This window comes from Bison bison, unplaced genomic scaffold (genome assembly GCF_000754665.1).
Source record: "Bison bison bison isolate TAMUID 2011002044 unplaced genomic scaffold, Bison_UMD1.0 scf7180017864267, whole genome shotgun sequence".
Lineage (NCBI taxonomy): Eukaryota > Metazoa > Chordata > Mammalia > Artiodactyla > Bovidae > Bison > Bison bison.
This window is the reverse complement of record NW_011494839.1, coordinates 1,787,890-1,814,485: the sequence shown is the minus strand read 5'-3', so window position 1 is coordinate 1,814,485 and position 26,596 is coordinate 1,787,890. Positions and strand designations below refer to the sequence as shown.

At 36.2% G+C, this 26,596-nt stretch overlaps 2 protein-coding genes across 4 annotated transcripts in view; both read left to right on the top strand.

The window, feature by feature from the left end:
- The window catches only part of LOC104994804 (serine/threonine-protein kinase Sgk3), a 61,429-nt gene extending 56,451 nt beyond the window's left edge, over positions 1-4,978 (top strand). For all 3 annotated transcript variants that reach the window (XM_010848463.1, XM_010848461.1, XM_010848462.1), the window contains 2 exons: positions 576-665; positions 3,131-4,978. In XM_010848463.1, the coding sequence (XP_010846765.1) occupies positions 576-665; positions 3,131-3,301 (261 nt within the window). In that variant the 3' untranslated portion in view covers positions 3,302-4,978. The remainder of the gene's footprint in view (positions 1-575; positions 666-3,130) is intronic.
- An 8,615-nt stretch (positions 4,979-13,593) lies between these two features.
- Positions 13,594-26,596, top strand: part of MCMDC2 (minichromosome maintenance domain containing 2) — a 39,409-nt gene continuing 26,406 nt past the window's right edge. The window contains exons 1-8 of the mRNA XM_010848460.1: positions 13,594-13,687; positions 13,780-13,910; positions 13,989-14,048; positions 16,265-16,460; positions 17,611-17,733; positions 17,852-17,956; positions 20,276-20,401; positions 22,894-23,131. Coding sequence (XP_010846762.1) covers positions 13,594-13,687; positions 13,780-13,910; positions 13,989-14,048; positions 16,265-16,460; positions 17,611-17,733; positions 17,852-17,956; positions 20,276-20,401; positions 22,894-23,131 — 1,073 coding nt within the window. The remainder of the gene's footprint in view (positions 13,688-13,779; positions 13,911-13,988; positions 14,049-16,264; positions 16,461-17,610; positions 17,734-17,851; positions 17,957-20,275; positions 20,402-22,893; positions 23,132-26,596) is intronic.

The following is a 26,596-nucleotide window of genomic DNA, read 5'->3' as shown; positions in this document are numbered from 1 at the left end:
TTCCACTGTTTCCCCATCTATCTGCCATGAAGTGATGGGACCAGATGCCATGATCTTAGTTTTCTGAATGTTGAGCTTTAAGCCAACTTTTTCACTCTCCTCTTTCACTTTCATCAAGGGGCTTTTGAGTTCCTCTTCACTTTCTACCATAAGGGTGGTGTCATCTGCATATCGGAGGTTACTGATATTTCTCCAGGCAATCTTGATTCCAGCTTGTGCTTCTTCCAGCCCAGCGTTTCTCCTGATGTACTCTGCATATAAGTTAAATAAGCAGGGTGACAATATACAGCCTTGACATACTCCTTTTCCTATTTGGAACCAGTCTGTTGTTCCTTGTCCAGTTCTAACTGTTGCTTCCTGACCTGCATACAGGTTTCTCAAGAGGCAGGTCAGGTGGTCTGGTATTCCCATCTCTTTCAGAATTTTCCACACTTTATTGTGATCCACACAGTCAAAGGCTTTGCCATAGTCATTAAAGCAGAAATAGATGTTTTTCTGGAACTCTTTTGCTTTTTCCATGATCCAGCAGATGTTGGCAATTAGTAAATAATAAATCTGTTTCTTTACCATTCTAGCTTGAGATTCAGAATCATCCCTTTTTTGAGTCACTCAGCTGGACTGATCTTGTGCAGAAGAAGATTCCACCACCATTTAATCCTAACGTGGTAAGGTTACATCCAAGTCTGTCTTTCTAAATAGTAAAGTGTGGGACTATAGCTCCTCGTAATTTTAGGACTAGATCTCAAAATCTAACCTGAATAAAACTGAATCAGTGCTGAAATATTTATGAAACAGGTCAGGCACAACTGGTAACTTCGGGATGATTCCTAAGATTTTAGTTACTTTAGATTGATACAGATATCTTCCAGCCCAGTATCTGTAAAGTGTTTTCTTTAGAGCATGTATGAAAAAGGAATAAGCACAATAGGTTAAAAAAATGCAAATTAAAGTGACCATGAGGTATCAAATTCATATCTGTTAAAAAAAAAAACCTTATAAGTAACACTAATGCACTTTTTCCTAGATTGATGTAAAACCAGCTACAGTCAAACATTATTAATGATAATGTAAATTGTTACATCCTATTTGGAAAACAGTAAGACAGTATTATAAAAATGCTTATGTTAGCTTGACTTGTTAAATCTGCTGATGGAAACATTTTACTTAAAGGATTAACAGTGTTGAAATGTTTGGAAATAAATATATAATGATAGGGAGATTATTAATAAATCATGAGAAGGCTAATAGTGATGTTACTAATGATAGCTTCCTATATGTAGGCATATTATACTTCTTATGCATTACAGCATGTAATTTATGTGTCAAATAAGCTGCCAAGTTACTGCTATTACTGTTCTTACTATACATGTTTGATAAATGAAGAAATGGAAACTCAGAGATGTCATGTAGCTGGTTAAAAGTAGTAGAGCTGCAATTCAAAGCTGTGCCTGATTCAAGGTCATTATTCCTTCTATGCTTTCGTACGTGGACAAAAGACACAAAATAAACAATTACAGAAAACTAAATACAGATGGTTTTCAAATGTATGAGATGTTCAACCTCACTGACATTTAAGGAAAGCAAAATAAAACCCTAACATGTTGCTGTTTTTCACCTAACAGATAAGCAAAGATTAAAAAATTAGCTCCTATACTGTCCTCAATACTAGTGTCTTTTACTGAAGCCAGACAACAATCCTATGGAATAGTACTGGTGTTTTCCACATAATACAGATGAATTAACTTAGGCTCAAAAAGGTTAAATCACTTGCGAAAGTTTAAAATTAAAATTGTAGAAGTAGAACTTGAGCTTGGGTGCTTTGAAAAGAGTCCTTTCTTACTCTTAACATGAGTCATGCAGTATTATCCCTCACAATACGAGCCATGAACCATCAGGGTACTCATAAAATATTTATAAAGTCAAATGAAGAAACATTTGTCATCATTTATTGAGCACCTTCTATGTGTCAGATTTGGGAAATTTTATGTATCAACGCATCTAGTCCTCACAATAACCTTAACAGGTTTATGGTAGTATTTTTATTTTACAGAGAAGAAACAAACTCACAGAGATAGGTTAGTTTATATAAGGAATTATAGCTAGCAGCCTTCATAGCCAGTATTCAAACCTTAGTCTTGTTCCAGAGTCCATGCTTCTAGGGTTATAAATGAGAATTTGATGACTTTTATATACATACATGAATATAATTTTTAGCATTCTTTCTCTTCTGTTGGAGAATCTCATGTGGAAGGATCTAGCATCCTGGATTTCCCTGGTCTCTGCTCTGCTTGTTTGTAGACCTGCTGGGCTAACTCTGTCCTTGACTTCCATATCTTCTGTGAATCCATTTTAACTCTAACTTGGTTAGAGTTGGTGACTTTGACATTTTAAGGATTCCCTTCCCCTGAGTGGAAAATATCCAGAGTTTCAGGGATGGGCTTGAAGAGTGAACCACCTGAGTTTGTATCCCAGTTTTGATCTGTAAATACATTGGAAGGAAAGAGTCCATTAGCTTGTATCAGCTTCCTGAAGGAAGGTTAACCACTGCCTTTGAGCCTAAGTAGCCACGATACTTCACTTCTCAGGTTCCAGTCCCCTTAGGTCGCCAAAGCTAAGGGTGTCACAGCCAGATATTGAATGAATGACCTCTGTAGAATCACCTTTCACAATTTTACTTAATATTCATTTCTTTATCAAAAGGCCTCCCCAGAATTGAGAAGCTGGATGGGCAGGCATTTTATGGAAGAGCAGATGCAAAATGCTGTCTTGAAAACGCCCCTGAGCTCCTTTTCTAAACTTAGAGGTGATGATGGGTGGGTAGAGAGTAAGCAGATCAGTTACAGGACCTGAGAGTCACGTTAACAGAGGCAAGGACTCTGTCATACTGGCCTTCCTCACCCTTCTCTCTCCTCCCTCTACCCAACAACGAGAACCTTAACTGTGAGAAGGGCATGAATAATGAAAGTCAAAAAGGAAAAAGCAGGAAATGTGTCAGAGACATGATGGAGTAGGAAGACATCTAAACTTGCCAGGAATAAATGGACAGATTCCAAAGAGGGCTTTAATGGGTCACTGCATCAATGGGAAAAAAAAGATATGGTGAATAATGGTATGCTTTTCGATGTTTTAGGTGGGACCGGATGATATCAGGAACTTTGATGCAGTGTTTACAGAAGAAACAGTTCCGTATTCTGTCTGTGTGTCTTCTGACTATTCCATAGTGAACGCCAGCGTACTCGAGGCAGATGATGCCTTTGTTGGTTTCTCTTACGCGCCTCCTTCAGAAGACTTATTTTTGTGAACAGTCTGCCCTCCAGAAACCGTTAAGCAAATATAAGCCTACAGATGAGACGGAAACTTCTGTTTGTGTGAATATATTCAAATATGTTTAACTAGTGCCTCATTTTTACATGTAATGTTTAAAACTATGAAAAATGTATTTTCTGCTGTATGCAAGAAAATAGGGCATTTCAAAGAGCTAAGTTTTGGATTAAAATTTGTATTCTTGTTTATTAAGCTTATTTTTAAACAAATTTTGAAAGCTGTTGTTCTTAGCACTAACCTATTTTTTTGGGGGGAAAAAAAAAACCTTTTTGCTAATGACTGTTTTTTTCCCCCTAGGTTTACACTAACATTTACCCAAGATCAGCTGTTTTTCAGCAGTCTATTGCAGTTCAGTTAATGTATATTAATGCCTTTGTAGCTCTCTACTTTGACCTTTGTTCTCTGATCACAACTATGCAATTGGTACATGGTTGTTTAAAAAAAAAACCATCTTTCCATAATGAATCACTGTTTGACATAATCATTCCTTGGTAGGATTAAAATATAAAAGCATAGTTAATTCACTGGCTGCTAGCTGATGCTTTGGATAACTGTTCATTCTACAGATCCAAATAAGAAGTAACAAGAGGAAATTCTGTGTTTCTGAAATACCAGTTCAAATTTGTGAATTATTTTTCCTCTGGAGGAAAAGTGAAAGTTCAATAGTTAGAAAATTTAAATATTCCCAAAGATCTGAAGGGAAATAAAGTAACTGCTGGATTTTTTTTTTAGGTGGTGCCAAAAATGAATGTCTCTGTTTCATGTATTTATATTACCAATACATTCTATTTATGTTCTTTTTGGTCTTTTGAATATTTAATATATTGTTAAGTAGGTCTTAATCTTGGTATTTGCTTTTGCAAATAGCTGTTCGAAGCTATCTTCCTAATTGGTTGATAAGTAACAAGACTATTGCACTGTCTGTTTACCTAATTGGGAATTAAAAGAATAGCAAATTATGGGTCAGTATAAATCTATACAGTTTTACTACAGTGTAACAAAAGTTAAAAATAATTTAGGCAGATACATAGTATCTTATTTATCTTAGAAAAAGTACAGGAAATTGATCTTTAAAATCATACTAAAAACCAACTTGTGTACTTGTTAAAAAGGAGTATCTTCAGAAAACTAAAAATTATGCTTACCTTGGGGTTCTGATTCTTAGTTTAGAGATTTTTCAAGTCTTGTAGGAAACTGTGAAAGAGTTCAGTGACACAGTTTTGATGCCTCAAGAACAAGCATTCTTTCATGTAATTTTCTCTTGAGAAAGAAATTATAGAATTCCCTTTAGTTTACAGTTATTCAGCAGAAGCGGGGACGGGAGAGTGTACTTTTGTTAGATTAGTAATATTTGCATCCAATACACTGAATCTTCCTTTAGAGGTAAGACTTTAACAGCAACACTGTAAATATTTGGTTTATTTGGCACTACTGTAAGTTCTGCTTTTATACAGAGCTCTTTGCTTATTGTAAAGCAAAATAAAAACTGTAGTTTCTTGTATGATTTTTTTACTCAGCCGTTCCTTAAACTGCCAAAAATTAAAGTGCAATATTGTATGTTTTTAACAACAGATTTTAAATAGAATATTGATGTTTCTCGGGTCATAAGAAATACAGATCTTGTAAGTATAATAAAAACTAGCAAAAAGATTAATGATCATCTAATGCCTGCCATTATTTTAAAATTGGTGATGGTTACAATAGTCATTGCAGACAGTAATTATTCATATATGTAAGGGAGAGAAGTATAACATTTTAAATATTTGGGCCTACACAGAAATTACTAGATTATCATAGGCTGACATGTTTAATATTCAGTGAGCAAAATCTCTTCCAAGTTTCAAGATTATCTTTTTTCTCAGAGCATGCTGTCTTTTAGAAAATGTATGCCATTTGAATAGTTGAACTATTTCATGGTTATTGCCAAAATAAACTCAAGGTTGAAATGAAGAAGCCCCAACATTCTTCATGTTATACATATCTCTTATTTTATTGCATATGGTAGAGTGTAGAGCCTCTGAACCTTTGTCATGTTACAGCACAGGCTGAAAATTACAGAATTTGGCACACCCACAGGGAGGTGTTAACTGACATAGATACTGGCAGCAAGTAGTCTGCTCAAAAGTTTTCTATGCCAAAATAATTTTTGAACTTAGGAGCCAGCAAACACTGTTGCGATATAATTTCAGTAATGATAAACATTTGAAAAGTGATTTAAATATTTGTAATATTTATTACTATAAAATTTTATCACTATAAAAATTTAGCATTACCAATCTCTTAGCATACCTGTAACTTTTGAGGTGATTTATCCATAGACATACAGACCTTTACACAGATATTTTATGACTCATTCTTTTGTATATCACATGCTGTATGAAAAGTGGGAGTAGGTATATAGGAACATTTTTGGTAGTGCCAGAATGATTTTTAATGAAGTGTGTTAAAATTAATAACTTATATTCTCATGTATGTAGTTTGGAAGTTAGCTGTTTTTGAAATTGGGGTTTTCTGCCACTTACCTGTAATAGCAGTTTTTATTTATGGAAATAAAAGTTAAGTCATTATTCTACCATCTTTAGTATTTCAGCCATTGTACCACATTACTGATAAGTGAATCAGGAATTTGGACCAAAGGGAAAGTGGAAAAGAGATAGAAACAGCATCACCTAAGCAATGCAAGTGCACAGGAATGTGCTGTGGTGACTTCCGTTTTCCCAGTTCCACGTGTATGGAGCTTAGAAGTTGCCTAATAAAAAGCTGAGCAGACTGAAACATCAACAGTTTTTGTTGGATACACATGACAGTGGAGGACACAGGGCAAACTGCTGCCCCTAAGACTGGAGAGACAGATGGCCAAGTGTAAAGAGCTGTGGTTTACTGGAGCAGACAACCCCTGCAGGAGGCACTGCAGCGGTGGCAAAACCTATATAACAAATGCTAGAGATCATGTGCACAGCTTTTTGAGAGTTCAGAAGTCCAGGGGAACCTGGTCACAGGGCTGAACCAACTTCTCACAAATACTAAGAAAAACATTTCCTTGTACTTCCAGTATGAGGAGGGAAAATGAACCATTTTCAAATATGCCAGAGCACTGTGTTCTTAACAAGGCTTGCTCCCAGAAGAAACTAGTTAATCTGAACCTGACTCACAGCAGTTTTATCAGAGCCTAACTGACGGAAGGGAAGGGAAGTACCCAAGTCCAGTCCATTCTAGCAATTCTGTCCCACCGAAGGGGTGGAGGTGGGAGGAGAGGAAACAGAAACATACTCAGTCTGTTGGACAGCTACGAAAGATGTGACTAACGTGTAATGAGAATACCAGAAGGAGAGAAAAAGGAATAGAAGTATTTCTCCAAATTAATTTCAGATACAGGAAGCTCAGAGAACACCAGAATAAATGCAAAACCCACAAAACAAAACTATACCTAGGCATAAATTAGGGACAAAAATTCCTGAAAGAAGCCAGGGGAAACAAAGATATGAATTACATGTGACTTCTCCTCAGGAATTATGATAGCAAGAAGAGAGTGAAGTGAAGAGAGGGAAAAGCCCACCAGCTTGGTAAAGGAGAAATACTTTCTCAAGACAAACAAAAACTGAGGTAATTTGTTGCCAATAGACTTGCCTTCCAAGAAAGGTTAAAAGAAGTTCTTTAAAGAGAAGAAAGGCTTCCCTCCTGGCTCAGATGGTAAATAATCTGCCTGAGTTGCAGGAGACCCAGGTTTCATCCCTGGGTCAGGAAGATCCCTTGGAGAAGGAAATGGCAACCCACTCCAGTATTCTTGCCTGGAGAATTCCAAGGTCAAAGGAGCCTGATGGACTACAGTTCATGGGGTTGCAAAGAGCTGGACACAACTGAGTGACTAACATTTTCACTTTCAGAGAGAAGGAAAATTATATAATTCAGAAACTCAGATCTACGTTAAAGAAAGAGCATCCAAGAAGGAATAAGTGAAGGTAAAATAAAAACTTATTTTTCTTACTGATTGATCTGAGAGATAATTGTTTGTTTGAAATAATAATGTTATTTGAGTATGTATATAATGTATAAATATGCTTACTCATACTTTTACATAAGTAATATGACATCATCATACAAGGGATGAGAGGGAGAGAGTAAGATTAGTTTGTTGTCATATAAAGTATTTGCACTAAGGTACTTCACTATCCTGTGAAGCCATTAATGTTCTTTGAAAGTGGGCTTTGATTAATTGTAGATATATATTGCAAACTCTAGGACAATCAGTTTAAAAAAGGAAAAAATATGCTAAAAAAAGAGAAATTAGAATAAGTTAAAACCACGAAAGGCAAAAGAGAATAGAAGACAAAAGCAGGAGCCAGGAAATGGAAAACAGTGACAAATGTGATATTAATCGAACTATATCAATAATCACTTTGAACATAAATGGTCTTAAGTGCACCAATTAAAAGATTTTCTTCAGAGTGGATCAAAAATCAAGACCCAGCTCTATGTTGTTTGTAAGAAATCCACTTTAAATATAAAGACATACAGATTAAAAGTAAATAGATGGAAAAAATATATAGCATGCTAATACTAATCAGAGGAAAGGAGGCATAGCTATATTAATTTCAGACAGAGGAGACTTCAGAGAAAGGCAAGTTACCAGGCATAAAGGACATTACATAATGAATGATAAAGGAGTCAATTCTTTGAGACATAGCAATCCTTAATATGTAGGCACCTAACGGAGTATAAAACTACGTTCGACAAAAATTGATAGAACTAAGGAGAGAGAAATGAATTCACCGTCATAGTTAGAGACTTCAACAGTCCTCTCAGAAATGGACAGGTCCAGCAGACAGCAGTCTGTGAGGACTTAGCTGAACTCAACACCATCCATCAACTGGATATAATTGACATCTATAGACTGCTTCATCCAAAAATAGCAGATACACTTTCTTCTCAAGTTCACATGGAACATTCACCAAGATAGGTCAAATCATGGACCATAAAAAACAAGTTAACCAGATTGAAAAGTATAGAAATTATATCATGTCTGCTCTAAAACCATAACAGAACAAAGCAAGAAATCAATAACAAATATAACTGAAAAGTCCCAAAATACATGAAGATGAAATAACATATAATAACACATAGGTCAAAGAAGAAATATCAAGAGAAATTTTAAAATACTTTGAACTAAATGAAAATGAAAACAATAATCAAAATTTGTAGATAAGAGAAAACAGTGCTTGGAGATAATTGCTTGAATTGATATAATTCAACTTATATCATTGAATGCATATATTAGGAAGAAAGATCTAAAAATAAGTTTCTACCTAAAACTTGTTAACTTTTGCTCAAATTTGCTGTGAAAAAAAAAACTGCTCTAAAATTTTTAAATCTTTAAAAGGCATGACAGCAGGTCCTGTGTAGTTAGTTGCTGAAAGAGGAAAAAATGGAAGAGGGGATGAGAATGGAAAGGACTTTGATTTGCATAAAACAGTCCTCTTTCACACCACCACATTCAAGTTAAAAAATTAAAATGAACCAATCACTTACAATGTATTTATCTTTATAAATCTTCCCAACAGATGCCCTATATGTGTATCTAAAATTAAATTGTTGCTTCTTGCAAAGCATACTAGTTTTACACACTGGGTATCTACTTTAAATTTTCAAGCCTCCTATTGGGAGGCTTCTAATTCTTAACCTGCCACTGAGATTTTGTTTGTGATGTTCAGTGATCTCCTAAAACAATAAAATGCTATAAGTATTTACAACAATGTAGCAATCAGAAGCAATGAAATTTTGACTCTAGATATTTTCATTTTCAGAGAATTTGCAACAGGCAGTAATGCACTGAATACTTAAAATTTTAAGTGTTTTTTTCTATGTCTAACATACTTTAAAGGATGTACTAAATACATAAAAACCTATTGGAAGATTTTGTTGGACTTGGTTGATTTAAAACTCCATTATTACTTTGCATGGAAATGAATCATTACAGTTAACTGATTAACCAAAACTTTTGTATATATATTAATAAATACCTTGCAGAAGAATTGATTCTACCTTAAAACAAGATCCATCAGCAGCCCATAGTCTAGTTCTTCTCATATAAAATAGTATTCATAACCACAGGATTTTAGTACAAGACAGTTTTAACAGACCTTTGCTGTTGCAGATTGATTTCTAGTTCAGCAAAACATTTTCTTTACCTCATCGCTCACATAGATGTATTCTCCCATAGGAACAAACAAAGTCTGTGGTGTTTTGTCAACCCTATTAAGTATTGAAAGGAGTGGCTTCTATTATTTCCCAAGGAAAGTGGTCCAGGCTTCCAACTCCTGGATCCCCCCAACCCAATGAAATACAGCAAGATTGATAACTGTTCAAACTAATACTAACAGGGAAGGACTCAGCACAAGCTTTGGTTTTTTGGTAACAGCTTTATTGAGATTTAATTCACATACCATAGAATTCACCTATTTAAAGTGTAAAATTCACTGGCTTTTAATTTATTCAGAGATGTGCAACTATCACCACAATCAATTTTAGAACATTTTCATCACCTCAAAAAGAAACCTTATATGTCAGTTCAGTTCACTCAGTCATGTCCGACTCTTTGCAACCCCATGGACTGCAGCACGCCAGGCTTCCCTGTCTATTGCCAACTCCTGGAGCTTGCTCAGACTCATGTCCATCGAGTTGGTGAGGCCACAATCCAACCATCTCATCCTCTGTCATCCCCCTTTCCCTCTCCACCTATAGGGGTGGATAAACAAAATGTGGTCTGTACATACAATAGAATATTATTCAGCCTTTAAAAGGAAGTTCTGATATGCTATAATGTAGATGAACCTTGAATACATTTTGTTAAGTGAAATAAGGCAGTTACAAAGGACAAACACTGATTCCACTTACATGAGGTACCCCGAGTAGTCAAATTCATGGAGACAGAACCCAGCTTGCTCTCAGGGGCAGATAGGAAAGTAGAGAGCCAGGGAAATGGGGAATTACTGTTTAAGGGGGACAGAGTTTCAATTTGGGAAGGTGAAAAAGTTCTGGAGGTGGATGGTGGTGAGGTTTCACAATGTGAATGTACTCAACACCAGTGATTGGTACACTTAAAAACTGTTAAAATGGTAAGTTTTATGTGAATTACCACAGTTTAAAAAAGTTATACCCATTAGCAGTCACTCTCCATTTCCCCTTAAATCCCCCGGAAAACCACTAATCTATTATCTCACTCTCAGATTTGTTATTTCTGAACATTTTACATAAATGGAATCTTATATTTGGCCTTTCCTATGTAGCTTCTTTTGCTTTACATAGTGTTTCCAAGGTTTATCAATGTTGTGGCACATTTTAATACTCATTCTTTTGAGTATTAAAAGTCAGTTCAGTTGAACAGACATTCTTTTGAACTGACAACATCATGTTATGTGGATATACCACATCTTATTTACCCATTTATCAGTTTCCACTTTTTGGCTATTGTAATACTACAAACATTCACATGTAAGTTCTTGTGTGAACATATGTTTTGCATTCTTTCTCATACTATCTATACATAATATGTATAATATGTAATATGTGGCACGAAATTGTTGGGTCATATAATAACTCTGTGGTCCTTTATCAGGGAATGTTTTCTGAACTGTTACACCATTTTGCATTCCCACCAGGAGATTTTTATGTAAGCTTTTTAACAAACATGACACAACCAACGTTTTTTTTATCTTTCTCTCTGTTCTTTGCCTCGCAAGGAGCGAGCAAGAGCCGTTATATTAAAGAAGATGGAGTGCAGGTCAGACTAGGTGCTCTGGTGACTGGAAGGGGCAACCCCAGCAAGCTCTGCGCGACCAACGGCCCAGAGATGCGCGCATGCGCGCGAGGACATCGCTGGCTCCTGGGCTCCAGGTGGCGCGTGACAGGAGAGGTTCGGTGGGTGGAAGGGTGTCACACCCCGCTGGGCTGGGGTCCACAGGCACAGTCCACAGTGCCTCTGTGGGTGGAAGAGGTCCTGGAGCTCAGGATGTGAGGCCGGACTTGCTTCCATCCACTTTGATTGTGAGGTGTTTTCGTGCTGACTCGGTCAGGAGAGGAGACCCGACCTGCGCCTGTTTCTGGTGAACCAGCACTTGGGTTCTTTAGGCTGTGGGGAGACCTGTCACATTTTGTCCCTGTTGGCTTATTTAATGCTTTCCCAAAGGGTTCCTGTCTTTTCCTCCACTGTCCGCTTCCTTGATAATGCCAGTACTCCAGGACCTCCGCTTTACACCAGTGATACCCAGAGCGTTATCTCTGGTCTTTTTAAAATTACTGAAGGCCAAGCCCTAGTTTACGTCGCCTTAATTCTTCTGTCTGTCTGGACGTCCTCAGAACCGATCAAAGTCAGCATATCTGAAATGAATTTCACCTTGTCATTTCCCTACCCTTCCCCAGACTTTGGTATTTTTTTAGAGCAGCAGCATCCACCCACACCAGTAGACCGGCGTGAAATTTTTAAAAGTCTAGAATCCATCCCCTCCATTCTCTTTCATTCCTAATGCCCTAGGTTGGGCTACGTATCTCCAAAGACTAGAAACTGATCATAGAATTCCTCTATTCCAACCCCTCTTTCCACTCTGGCAGCAGGCACTGATGTCCAAAATAAAAATCTGACCATATTACTCCCCTGTTAAAAACTTTGATGATTTCCCTTTGTCTATATAATCATTATGGACTTCCAAATTTTTCAACCCTGTTGAACTTCACTGAAACATTTCATTATTAGCAGTCTCCCATCATTCGGCCTCCAAATTATGGTCTGATGAAACACATGGAACGTTCTGAACACAACACACGCTTTGAGATCGTTTTATTTAGATTAGGGGCACTGAGAAACTCTGAAGTTCCCCGCCTCCCTGCCGGCGCCCCCCCTCGCCCTCCATGTACTAGCCAAAAGGACAGTCTCGCTTTGGAAAATGAGCTGAACAAGTAGCAGGGGTGTGGATTCAATAGTGTAGGCGTGAAAATTGGGAGAAGGGAGATTACCTCTATCCTTGAAAAACTTTTTCTTCTCTTCACCTCTCCTCCAGTTACTGAAATCTCACTTAACTCTCCGCCAGTTACTGAAATGTCACCTTTAAATGTCTATGACTCAACGATATTAAATCAAAATGTCCTAAAACAATAGAAAATATTATTACCCCTACACGAGGAAGACCCCAAGTTTAGTGAACTCTTTCATATACAGTTCCTTCTGTGCTCTCTAGTACATTAATATTTCTCTTATAGCACATAAATTGTACAGAATTTTAACTTTTTTACATGTCTGCTTTCCCTCACTGTACTCTTGGAAAAATAGGGAACTTATTTTACTGATCTTTGTATCCCCAGTGGCTAGGACAGGATGATATCCATTAAATAGTAAATGCCCAATAAATATTTGATAATGAATAAATGTGATAGTCATTATTTTTTACTTCTCTAAATTGGCACCTCATTGAAGGCAGAATTCAATCTTAATCATCTTATCCCTAGCACCTAAACGAATATTTGGCATATATTGTTTCCAATTTTTGTTTGCTATCTATCTTTAAATTAATTTTATGTATTCCACTCTCAATGCTATGGTTTAATGTTTTATGTTGGTCACTGAAAAAAAATGTAAAGCCAGAAGAGGCCTTATCATCTAATACAACCCCTTAATTTCCTACAGGTGAAGATACTTAGCCAAGAGAGGTCAAGTGATTCCCCTACAGCAACTAGAAAACTCTGGATTTAGAACCAGGTTTTCAGATCCCTTAGGCTAGGACCTCATTATCTAATATTTTTTTCAACAAATGTATTTTGGTATACTTACTCTGTAAAGAGACATTTGAGGATCCTGTTCTTAAATTTGCAATCTTGTGAAGAATTTCATAACCTAGTCTTGAATAAAATATCATTTGGCAAAAGAAGCCAAAGTGTGGCTTCCCTTTGGGTAGGATTTTTCTGCACTGCTCAGCTTGTGGGATCTCAGTTCCCTGACCAGGGATTAAACCTGCGTCAAGGCAGTGAAAGCTCAGAATCCGAACCACTAGGCTGCTACGGAACTCCTAGGAATTTTTTTAAGTGGAAAATTTTACCTCATTTTATTTCACTCTCAGTTTTACCTTTAATAGTGTAAACAGTTTTATTTTATATCCTTAAATGTAAATTTTATTTTATTTCTAGGTGTTCTTATATTTTCTATGAGTATCAGTCTCTGTAGTCTTCACTAGCACTTGTGATTTAAGCAGTTAGGAAAAGAGAAGAATCATTAACTAGAAGAAAATGTCAAATCTAAAAATGAAAGAGGCAGCCCTTATCTATCTTGACAGAAGTGGAGGCCTCCAGAAGTTCATAGATGATTGCAAATACTACAATGGTATGTTTAGCAAAGGTGACTTTATTTTAGAAACTTTAAAATAAAGTCCTACATATAACTAACTTCATTTTAAAATTTGTGTATTTTTACAGATTCAAAACAAAGTTATGCTGTCTATCGATTCAATGTTTTAATAAATCCCTCTGATATTGTTGAATTGGATGCTGAACTTGGAAATTACATTTTACACCAGCCTTTAAAAGCTGCTCAAGTTTTTCAATCAGTAAGTTAAAGAAAGAAATAATTTTATGCCACATGGAATCTTCCATAACTTCTTTGGTTTTCTTGTTTGAAATCACAGGTCTGTTATATTGCTGTTAAGACTCTCTCACTAATTGGACAGTTGCAGACTGAAACTCAAGTAAGTTTTAGTTAAATTTAACAAAAAAAATTAAGGTATAGTACTTTCAGGATAACTTGTAAATAAATATTTTTATATTAAAATATATTTTTTATTAAAACATTTTTTCAAAGTTCAGTGGACTACATACACATCTTTACTTCCTGCATTCATTTATAACATCACTTATATTAAACATTTTAATAATAAAACATTTCAAACATACCCTAAAATAAAGAGAATAATACAATGAATCTCCATATTATCTATTGCTCAGATTTAACAGTTTGCAATATTTTGCCATACCTGCATCATCAGTTTTTTTCTGAAATATTTTAAGGCAAATCTTTAAAATACATTTGATATTTCACCCCTACATACTTTGGTATGTATCAACCTCTAAAAATTGTGAACATTTTTCTTTTATAACCACAATGACACTATTACCCCTTACAAAAAACAGTAATTTCTTAGTATCGTCTAATATCCTGTCCAGCCCAAATTTAAATTTGCCCAATTGGGATTCTCAAGAATCTCTCACAGCTGATTTGTTCAAGTCAAGATCAAAACAAGATGTACACATTATAACTGGTGCTTATATCTCACTATGTCTTTTTTGATCTAGAGGCATTTCCTTCCCTTCCCTTTTTATGCCATTGAATTTTTGAAGAAGAAATGGCAACCCACTCCAGTGTTCTTGCCTGGAGAATCCTAGGGACGGTGGAGCCTGGTGGGCTGCCGTCTATGGGGTCGCACAGAGTCGGACAGGCCTGAAGCGACTTAGCAGCAGCAGCAGCAGTTAGTTGTCCTGTAAAATGTCTTATAATCTGGGCTTGTCTGATTATGTTAATGTGGTATTTACCTTATTCCCTAGACCCCATATTTCTGAAAAATAGCAGTTGCTTCTAAATATTATACTTGCTTAGATTCAAATTCAACTCATTTCGACAAGAATATATTATAGTGTCACGTGTTTCATACTGCCTTACATTAGACGTGCCCTCTCTGTGGTCCCACTTTTAGCAATGCCACAATTGATCGGTGGGTGCAGATGATGTCAGTCAGACCCCTCCAAATCACAGTCTACCATCAGCTTTCACCTCAGTTTTTGCAGTCATTGATAATCATTGCCTGTATGTGTGTTAGCCGTGTCCGACTCTTTGTGACCCCATGCCTGCCAGGCTCCTCTGTCCATGGGATTCTCTAGGCAAGAAGACTGGAGCCAGTTGCCATTTCCTTCTCGAGGGGATCTTCCTGACTGAGGGATCGAACCCAGATCTCCTGAATCATTGCCTAGATTCCGTTATTTCATTAGGAGTTGCAAAATTGTGATTTTCCAGATTTTAGAAAACTTTCAATGTTTATTAGCTAAAATTATCCTGCAAGAGAAGTTTTTCTCTCATCAACTGTTTAATTACCTTGCAATACAATTTGTACAGGAAAAGCATAAGAAATGTTTGATTCTTTCCATTTATAAATTCTTGGAGTGATAAGTTGAAATATAGCAGCTTCCAATGATGAACAATATTTTGTTTGTTTTTCCATTTTTAAATTATGAGGAGCTATCAATACATGCATTTTTAAATATATCTGATATGTTTCAGTGAATCTTTGTCATTTTTTTTGATGTTTATATTCTCTAACTTTGGTCACTGGGGGCTTCTTTTTTTTTTTTTTCACTGGGGGCTTCTTAAAGTTTGTTCTTATTTCCTTTTGATACATTTCATTAGTGTCTTTTCTGCCCCAGACCTGAAACTAGCCATTTTTCCTAAGGAGCTCTGGTTCCTTTCAGTGAGAAATTATATTTAGATATCTGGGCATGAGAAGTATTTATTGCTATGAGGTTGTCATTGTTTTATAAATAAGTTTTTCAGGAAATGGTGAGGAAATGTGTATATATATATATATTTTTTTTTAACTTTTCCCTGATTTTATTTTATTTTTAAAATTTTAATTGCAAGATAATTTCTTTACAGAATTTTGTTATTTTCTACGGAAATATATGTTTTTAAAGAAAGATAATAGTTCATAATACTTTTAATTAAAATATCAGATTATAAGGATTTTGCATTTTAATTTTACATTTAAATATCTTTTCTCTTAATGCTCAAAAGATTGGTTCCTAATACTAACAAATCATTTATTTGACTTATTCTACAAATATATTTACTATATTGTAATGCAAGTCTAATTGGATCTGCGCTTTTTATTAATACTATTTTTTATGTTCTTATTAGATTAATATAGTGCTGAAGTTAACACATTTACCTCCTCTGCCAAGTTATTATCTTGATCTTTGTGAGTTTCCACGTGATTATACATCTCAAAGATTTTATACAATGCAAGGAATTGTGATTGCAATGACAACTGTAACCAAGTATACACAAGGTGCAAGATTTCTTTGTTCAGATGAAGCATGCCCTCTTTCAAAAGGTAAATATTAAAATGTAAAATCAAAATAATTTATTGTTTAATCTTAAATCATGTTTATAATTAGTTATGAAACATTCATAGCATAAAAAGGATGGGATAAAATTTGGTGTCTCCTAGGCTTCCCTGGTGGCTCAGATGGTAAAGAGTCTGTCTGCAGTGTGGGAGACCAGGGTTCAATCCCTGGGTCGGGAAGTTCCCCTGGAGAAGGAAATGGCAACTCACTCTAGTATTCTTGCTTGGAAAATCCCATGGATGGAGGAGCTTGACAGGCTACAGTCCATAGGGTAGCAAAGAGTCGGACTCCACTGAGCAACTTGACTTTCACTTTCAATGCTTACAAGGGCTTCCCTCATAACTCAACTGGTAAAGAATCTGCCCGCAATGCGGGAGACCTGAGTTCGATCCCTGGGTTGGGATGATCCCCTGGAGAAGGGAAAGGCTACCCACTCCAGTATTCTGGCTTGAAGAATTCCATGGAATACACAGTCCATGGGGTTGCAAAGAGTTGCACCCTGACTGAGTGACTTTCACAATGTTTACAATTCTACTTTGTATAACCTTGAAATTCATTCTTTCTTCCCCACCTCTCCCCTATAATTTAATAGGTGTACTTGTGTTGCTGATGTACTTGTTCTCTCACACAATTTCATGACTGTTCATGGTGTTCCCTCTCCACGTAATGTCTTCTCTCAACCCTTTGACTTAACTCCATTCAGTCTTTCTCCAGGACAACTTTTCCGTTCATCCCCACCTCTCATTGGGTTGGTTGCCCCTCCTGTCTTCTCTCTGAACACTTTGTATTGAAATTGTCTGTTTTTGGTCACCACCTATTGAAATTGTGTATTTAAATATCCATAAAACCAGTGCCTTAGCACAGTGCCTGGCAAAAAATAGCCATTGAACTGCTGTGAACTCACATCCAAACCCAATTTAATTATATGTTGAATTAGATTCATTTTAAAGAATTGAAAATGGCAATCCACTCCAGTACTCTGGCCTGGAGAATCCCATGGAGGGAGGAACCTGGTAGGCTACAGTCCATGGGGTTGCAAAGAGTCGGACACGACTGAGCGACTTCACGACTCGACGAAAGGATTGAAAATAGAAAGCTGAATCTGAAGGCAAATTTAGCTTAACTGTTTTCTTTCAGGATTTCAGTATATAAGAGTGCATGTACCTGGTGCTACAGAATCTGCAACAGTAAGAAATGACTTTTTGTGTAATCTATGTTCATCTTCACTTCAAGAAGACAGAAAATTTAGAGTACTTGGTGGTAAAATGCATTTCTGTTTTATAATTATAATTTTTAAAATAATGTCTGATATTTTAATGTAGAAATTAAATTGAATATATATCCTAATAACTAATTCTTTTTTGCTTTTTGCATTCAGATAAACAGATAGTTGAAATAATTACTGCAGAGTCACTTCATGCTTTTCAAGGATATTGTAACAACCAGCCATTTAGGTTTCAATCTCTTACAGTCTTCCTCAGAGGTAAGACCTGTTTGCACTAAAATGTACTTGACTTTATGCTTGCTATACATGGTATAAACATGGTATTTATACATGGTACTTGTATAGCTTGATAATCATAGGTCTTCTCTTTCTTAAATATTTTAGAATCATAAACAGCTAATGTACCAATTATTTATTCAGTCACACAACATTCACTTAAAAAGATATTAGCACATGCTATGAACCACTATGTTAAATCTCAGGGTGACAGTTATTTACAGTAATAATCTCCCATTATTGTGTGTGTATGTCTTATGTAAGTATTGGAGTTAATGTTTTAAAATATAATGTTCATGAGGGTAGGACGTGAATTTTTACTGCACGTAGTAAAAATTTAGTAAGTAAATTCATTCAATAAATGAATGAACTCCATGGGTTAAGACCTGTGAGTAGACAGATTCTACAATAAAGGAGGAAATCATTATCAGTATCAATCACCCAGGGAAGAGTGAGTCTTCATTAAGAAGCCAGAATTGTGAAAATGAGGATGGGTTCAGCCACTTTTCTTGGGCTAAAATTGGAAGAATTAAACTGTTTTTAAAGAGAGATTTTGGATGCAAACATGTGTAAGGAACTCAAGAGTTTGGAAAGTAGAGACTCAAACAAGAATTCTTTTCACCATGGCTTGACAAGGACAAGGCAGGCATGTAAGCCCAGATGACTATAATTTTTAATACCAAGTATTGTGTGCCAGACACTTTTACATATATTAACTCATTTAATCAAAGCAACTCTCAACTCTTTCAATTGTTGTCTCCATTTACAGTGTGGAAATGGATGCACAGAGAAGTTAAATAACTTTTCCAAGGTTACACAGCTAGCACATGACATAACCATGATTCAAACTCAGGCATTCTAGCTGCAAAGTCTATTATTTTAACTACTTAATTCTACTGAATACAAACCATACATTACAATATAGAAATATAAGTGACTATCCAACATATATTTTAGTAGAAAACCCTTTCTTCAAATAAACTTTTAATAGAACCCAAATGAATTTTTTTTAATTAAATTAATAAAAGGAGGCCTTTGGGGATTATCAGAAGAGATACCCAGACTTCCCAGTCTCATAGCCTTTCTCTTGATCCTTTTTTGACCTCAGGATACATTCACCAAACTCTAAGAGTCCAGGGAACAGCTGAAAAATGATTTATTTAATTTTCCTCAGGGGTTTGGGGGGGTAGGGGAAGAGGGAGTGTTGGTTTGTTTATTTGGTTTGGGGTTTTTATTTTCTGAAGTCTTGGGCCTGATTCTTCCCAGGGTTTACCAATATACTCTTTGGAGCTAGAGAGAGAGAGAGAAAGAACAGAGAGGGAGAAACAGGGATCACTGTTTACTCACAGAGGGAGGTTAATCCTTGCTCATGCTTGTAAGCCTTTCTTTCACAGCTTTACAACCATCCAAATTCTAACTGTGTAATGGAGGATCAAGACTTTTTAGTTTTTCAGAATAAATTTTGAACTTGTGCAAAGGCTTTGCTCAATCCGTAAAGGTGAGAGGAACCTAGTAAAGTGTCTTGTGGGTAGACTTTAGACAGGAGCAGACCCAGACAGGAATTTCAACTCGGCTACTTAACTACTTGGGCTTCCCTGGTAGCTCAGACGGTAAGAATCCGTGTGCAATGCGGGAGACCTGGGTTCAATCCCTGGGTTGGGAAGATCCCCTGGAGGAGGGCATGGCAACCCACTCCAGTATTCTTGCTTGGAATCCCCGTGGACAAAGGAGCCTGGCAGGCTACAGTCCATGGGGTCACAAAGAGTCAGACATGACTGAATGACTAAGCACTTAACTACTTTAGCCTTGTATAAGCCACTTAACCTCTTGGTTTCTTTCTATATAAAATGGGGATAACAATATTTGTCTTAAAGTTTATAATTACATAGTGTGTTTAAAAGTACCTTGCCTATATTATAGACAGTACATAATACTTTTAAAAATAATTTTCTTCCCAAATAAAATTATTACTTATAAAGTCTTTTATTAACACTTTTGTTATTTAATGGAAACATGTTTCATTTAAACAGAGTTTAGGAGACTGTTTAGTTGCTATGCTACATACTTCTTGAAGTTAATTCATCACTGGCTCAAAATGATGTATCAAAATTTATCAGCAGTAAAAGTACCTCAATTTATATTATTCATGTCACTCAGTATGCATGTTATACTAAACAAAAGTAAATATTTAACAGCTAACTGAACTATTAAATTGTTACTGGTTTTAGATCTTTGAACCATATCATCAGTAAAAGTTTCATTCAGTAAACACATATTTTCTTTTGTCTTTAATAATTTTAGATGAATCAGTGAATAAAATGAATATAGGAAATGAGTATAAGGTTATTGGAATTCCAACCTGTGTAAAAACATCACAAACTGCTGTCTGTGTAGAAGCAAATAGTATCACTTTTTGCATTCCAAAAGGTAAGGAAAATGTTAATATCATTTTAACAATACTTGCAAGTTTAAATCCATTCGTTCAGGAGACAAGTATTGGCTGCCTGTGTGCTGGACACTCTTCAAAACACTAGGGATAGAGTTGTGATCAGGACAGTCAAGATTCCCACCCTTAAATCATATGGTAGATAGTGAATAAATCTAAACTAATTAATAAGACAATTTCAGATAATAAATGCTATGAAGGAAATAAAGCAGGATAATGTGGAAACTTGCCCCTAGGAATGATTCTTTTCTTTTGGCTAAACCCTATTTAGATTTTTTAAAAAGTAATTACCAATGAGAAGAATGTTTTAAGATGCCAGGAGTTAAAGAGTAGTCTAAAAGTTTTTCTTACCTTTGTTTTCTAGCTAAGGCAATGCTAAGTAACTTGTGGTTGAGAAAAAGAGCTGGATGAAATAGCATCCTCTTCCTCATCTGAGTTTTTAGCCAATCGAGAAATAAGACAAGAGGCAAAGGTAGCTGGGGGCCAAAATATCTGCTTTATTACTGATAATTTTCTTCCAACTTAATTAAGCACTAAGTAAACAAAAGTGAAGAGCAGAGCTACTCTTAATTTGGCAAACAAATATCTAAATGTAAGACAGGCTAGTTAAATCTTGAATAATAGATTTTTTTTTTTTTGAATCACTAGATAGCTTTTGAACTGTGGTATTGGAGAAGACTCTTGAGAGTCCCTTGGACTGCAAGGAGATCCAACCAGTCTATACTAAAGGAAATCATTCCTGAATATTCATTGGAAGGACCAATGGTGAAGCTGAAACTCCAATACTTTGGCCACCTGATGCGAAGAGTTGACTCATTTGAAAAGACCCTGATGCTGGGAGGGATTGAGGGCAGGAGGAGAAGGGGAAGACAGGATGAGATGGCTGGATGGCATCACCGACTCAATGGACATGAGTTTGAGTAAACTCTGGGAGTTAGCGATAGACAGAGAGGCCTGGCATGCTGCAGTCCATGAGGTCACAAAGAGTTGGACACAACTGAGTGACTGAACTGAACTGAACTGAGATAGCTATCTAGAATAACAGAGGCCCATATTGAATTTAGGGCTTCCCTGATGGCTTAAATGGTAAAGAATCTGCCTGCAATGTGGGAGACCTGGGTTCGATCCCTCGGTGAGGAAGATCCCCTGGAAAAAGGAATGGCTACTCACTCCAGTATTCTTGCCTGGAGAATTCCATGGACAGAGGAGCCTGGAGGGCTATGTAGTCTATGGGGTCACAAAGAGTTGCTCACTACTGAGCAACTAGCACTTTCACTTTCTTTCAAGTTGAATTTAAATACAATGAATTCAAGACACCTCTGCTTATTTTGAAGAGAAAAACTTATTAAAAGAATAAAAATATTGAAGAAAGAAAGCATTAATGAACAATAGACATTTTAAAGATCCTTTCAGTATTTTCTGCTATGAAATGTTTTAAAATTTACTGATTTGGTAGCAGAACATGACTTATATGTAGGTGAAGTGTGCTTTCTCCTGCTAAACTCTAGAATTAGGCAGATTTAACCACCTAAATGTGACAAGACCTACCCTAGGTAGGCCTCCCTTAGTCCATGGACATGGCTGAATAGAAGAAATCATTGCTCCGTGAAGACAGCCCAAGAGGAAAGAGAAAGGGACTGAGTAATATGTGCACAGCTCTTCCCAAACTGACCCATTGGATTAAATTGCTCATCCCTTTCAGGAGTTGGACAAAATAAGGGAGTGGAGAAGATCTAGAATGTTACAGTCTATGTTAAAGTAGTAGGGTATAAATCTTCCCTTTTAACAGAAGCATTCAAATATATCCCGTTCTGCTTTTTCAGTTCAGTTCAGTTCAGTCACTCAGTTGTGTCTGGCTCTTTGCGACCCCATGGACTACAGTACACCAGGGTTCCTTGTCCACCACCAACTCCTGGAGCTTACTCAGACTCATGTCCATCGAGTCGGTGATGCCATCCAACCATCTCATCCTGTGTCATCCCTTTCTCCTTCTGCCTTCAATCTTTTCTAGCATGAGGGTCTTTTCAAATGAGTCAGTTCTTCGCATCAGGTGGCCAAAGTGTTGGAGTTTCAGCTTCAGCATCAGTCCTTCCAAAGAATATTCAGGACTGATTTTAGCCCTCCCTAGAGCAGAATATTCAGTTCTGCTTTTTAGCCCTCACTAAATGTGATACTGTTTCAAACACAGAAATATAAAGGAAACACTGTGATACAGGAGCCTCATGATCTGACTTTGCTCACATAGGTCTTAAAAGAAAAAATTAGAAATTTACTTGCAACCCACAGGCAATCTATGTGGGCACACAGGGTGTGCGTCCTTTTATTATGTTCCTTGGGTAGAAATGATAGACCAGAGTGACCTCCAATCATAATTTATTATCATTGTAATAATTTTAATGTGGCACATCTAGTCTGTATGTCATTTGCTTGTTTTAAAGCCCTTTTTAATATGTGTATTAATATTTACTTTCAGTTCCTTCAGGAATTAGTGACAATTTCAGGTGTCTCCTCTCTCTGACCTCCAGCTCATGCTGGAAGTTTACAGCCATACTTGCCAACATCTTTGCATCACAGATTGTTCCTCCTGGGACTTACAATTTGCTCAAGCTCTGTTTGCTAATGAGTCTAGTACAGACAAGTGACCGTAACAAGGAACTGGAAAATTTCTTGGATATTTTAATTGTAACAAGTGATACTCTACTCATAGACAGGTAAAATATATGCCATTACAAATTGATCACAGCTTTGCATAAATCTTTTCCATAAAGATTATTATAAGACAGATATTTAGAATTTATCTGATATAAATTGTTCCCCACTAGCAAGTACTCTTTTTAAAAAGTTTACTTAAATGTTCAAAAAGCTAGGAATGAATTTCATATATTAATATAGTATGTGCAATTATAAGGCAAAAACAAATTTATAGAATGAAATTTAAATTAGAAAAATAAAAGTCCAATTAGCTCTAACTTAATTGGACAGGTGATGTTTTGCTAACATTAAAATTAAATCATAACATAAATATAGTGCTAACTGCCACGGATTGCACCAATTTAATCTTCCACTAATGAGCATGAGAATATTTGTTTAACAGTTTCACCAATACTGGGTATTATTAGACTTTTAAATTTGGCCCTCTGATGGGTGGAAACTGGTATTTTATTTTAATTTTCATTTCTTTAACTAGAAGTAAGCTTTAGCATCATTTAGAATTTATTAAACACTTTTTATTATTTTTCTATGGACACTGTGACCATTGTCCATTTTTAAATTAATCTGCTTATTTCTTGTTGATTTGTGATACCTCTGCAAATTAAAGCCCTTGTCTCTCTTTCTGTTTGTCATTAACCTTTTCCTGTAGTATTTGGGGCTGTATGAGAGATTTGGTGTTTTGTTATTTAGGTAAGAGTTACATAAAGTGAAGTAATAAGATCTTAAGTATGCAATTTGATGAATCTTGACAGATAACGTGCATTCCTATAGCCATCACCTCAATAAGACATGAAACATTTCCATTTTCCATCACTTTGGAAAGTTCCTTTATTCTCTTAGTTAATTCCTATTTCCACAGGTGATTTCTGTCGCCATAAGTTAATTTTCCTGTTCTTGAATTTTGTATAAATAGAATCACACAATGCATCCTCTTTAGGATCTAATCTCTTTTGCTCAGCATGTTTTTGAGATTGGTCCTGTTGTGTGTGTGTCAGAGTTCACTTGTTTTTATTGATGAGTCGTGTTCCACTATATAAATGTCCCAGAATTTGTTTCTCCATTTCCCTAGTGATGGACATTTGGGTTTTGCATGTTTTGACTATATAAATAAAGCTGCAATAAACATCTCTTGTACAAGTCTTTTTGTAGATTTGTGTTTTCATTATCTTGAATAAATATCTAGGAGTGGAATTGCTGTGTCATAAGATAGGTGTATGTAACTTTATAAGAAACTGCCAAACAGTTTTTCAAAGTGGTTGTGCAATTTTACATTCCAGCCAATGAGGTAAGGTTCCAGATGTTTCTCTCCTCACCAACATCCTGTATTGTCAGTCTTTCTCAATTTAGCCATACTAGTGTGTGTGAAATGGTATCTCATTACATTTCTAAGTTGCATTTCCCTGATGACTACTGATCTGAAATCTTCTTCATGTACTTATTTGCTACTCATGTTATGAAGTGTCAAGTTGTTTGCTGACTTTTAAATGGAGTTCTGAATGCACATCGATTGTCACATGTATCACGAAATTTTTCTTCCAGGTACAAAAATAGTTTGTATTTTTTTTCTTAATGATATATTTGATGAGCAGACCTTTTAGTTTTGATTATTATTTTCTTTTATGTTTAGTGTTTTCTGGTTTCTGTTTAATAAGTCTCTGCCTACCAAGGTCATGAAGATATTCTTCTGTGTTTTCTTCTAGGAGCATATAGGTTTAACTTTTACAATAGGTCTGTTATCTATTCCAAGTCAGTTTCTGTATATACCTTGTATATATGCGAGGTAGGAGTCAAGATTAATGTTTTTCCTATGCATTTATCAAACTTTTCCATACTATTTGTTGAAAAGACTTTCCTTTCCCCATTGAATTGCTGTAGTACCAGTATTGAAAATCTGTTAAACTGGTTATATGGTTATAAATTTAGGTACACAGATTAACTGGGTATACATCTATTTGAACTTTCTTTTGTGCTATTTTGACTTGTTTGTCTATGATGATGCCTCATATTCTTGATTGTTGAAGCTCTATATTAAGGTCTGAATCAGGTAGTGCAACTTTATTCTTCATTTTTAAGATTTGTTTTCACTATTTTAGGTGCTTTGCATTTTCTTAAAATGTTTAGAATCCATATGTTATTACCAACCTCCATCACACCAAAAAAGCCTTTAAGAATTTTGATTGGAACTGCTTTTAACTTATGAATCAATTTTGGGGAGAATTTACATCTTAACAATGTTCATTCTTCCAATCCATGAATATGGTATATATCTCCTTTTATTTAAATCTTAATTTCTTTCAGTAAATTGCAAAGGTCATGTACATAATTTGTTGATTACTAAGTATTTGGTATTTTTGATGCTGTTAAGCTGGAGACCCAGTTTCCCCCTCAGTCTATCCCATCAGGAAGCTTCCATAAGCCTCTTTTCCTTCTCTATCAGAGGCAGACAGACTGAAAACCACAATCACAGAAAACTAACCAATCTAATCACATGGACCACAGCCTTGTCTAACTCAATGAAACTATAAGCCATGCCGTGTAGGGCCACCCAAGACAGATGGGTCATGGTGGAGAGTTCTGACAAAATGTGGTCCAATGGAGAAGGGAATGGCAAGCCACTTCAGTATTCTTGCCTTGAGAACCCCATGAATAGTACAAAAAGGCAAAAAGATAGGACACTGAAACATCAACTCCCCAGGTTGGTAGGTGCCCAGTATGCTACTGGAGATAAGTGGATAAATAACTCCAGAAAGAATGAAGAGACAGAGAAAGGAAAAACAACATCCATTTGTGGATGTGACTGGTGATGGAACCAAGGTCCGTTGCTATAAAGAGCAATATTGCATAGGAACCTGGAATGTTAGGTCCATGAGTCAAGGCAAATTGGAAGTGGTCAAACAGGAGATGGCAAGAGTGAACATCGACATTTTAGGAATTGGCAAACTAAAATGGACTGGAATGGGTGAATTTAACTCAGATGACCATTATATCTACTACTGTGAGCAAGAATCCCTTAGAAGAAATGGAGTAGCCATCATAGTCAACAAAAGAGTCCAAAATGCCGTACTTGGATGCAATATCAAAAACGACAGAATGATCTCTGTTTGTTTCAGAGGCAAACCATTCAATATCACAGTAATCCAAGTCTATGCCTCAACCAGTAATGCTGAAGAAGCTGAAGTTGAACGGTCCTATGAAGACTTTCAAGACCTTTTAGAACTAACACCCAAAATAGATGTCCTTTTCGTTATAAGGGACTGGAATACAAAAGTAGGAAGTCAAGAAACACCTGGACATTTTGAAGAGACTGGGGAGTGGGGGGCTCATCTGGTTAAGGGCCCCTGAACCAGGGAGCGGCGGAGTTTGAGAAGCCAGCAGCTCGGGGCTCGTGGGCTAAAGTTGGGGGGAGGGGCGCCAAGCGTGTGGGGTGGGGAGGGTCCTGGTCTTTGGCTCCTCGACTTGGTCCT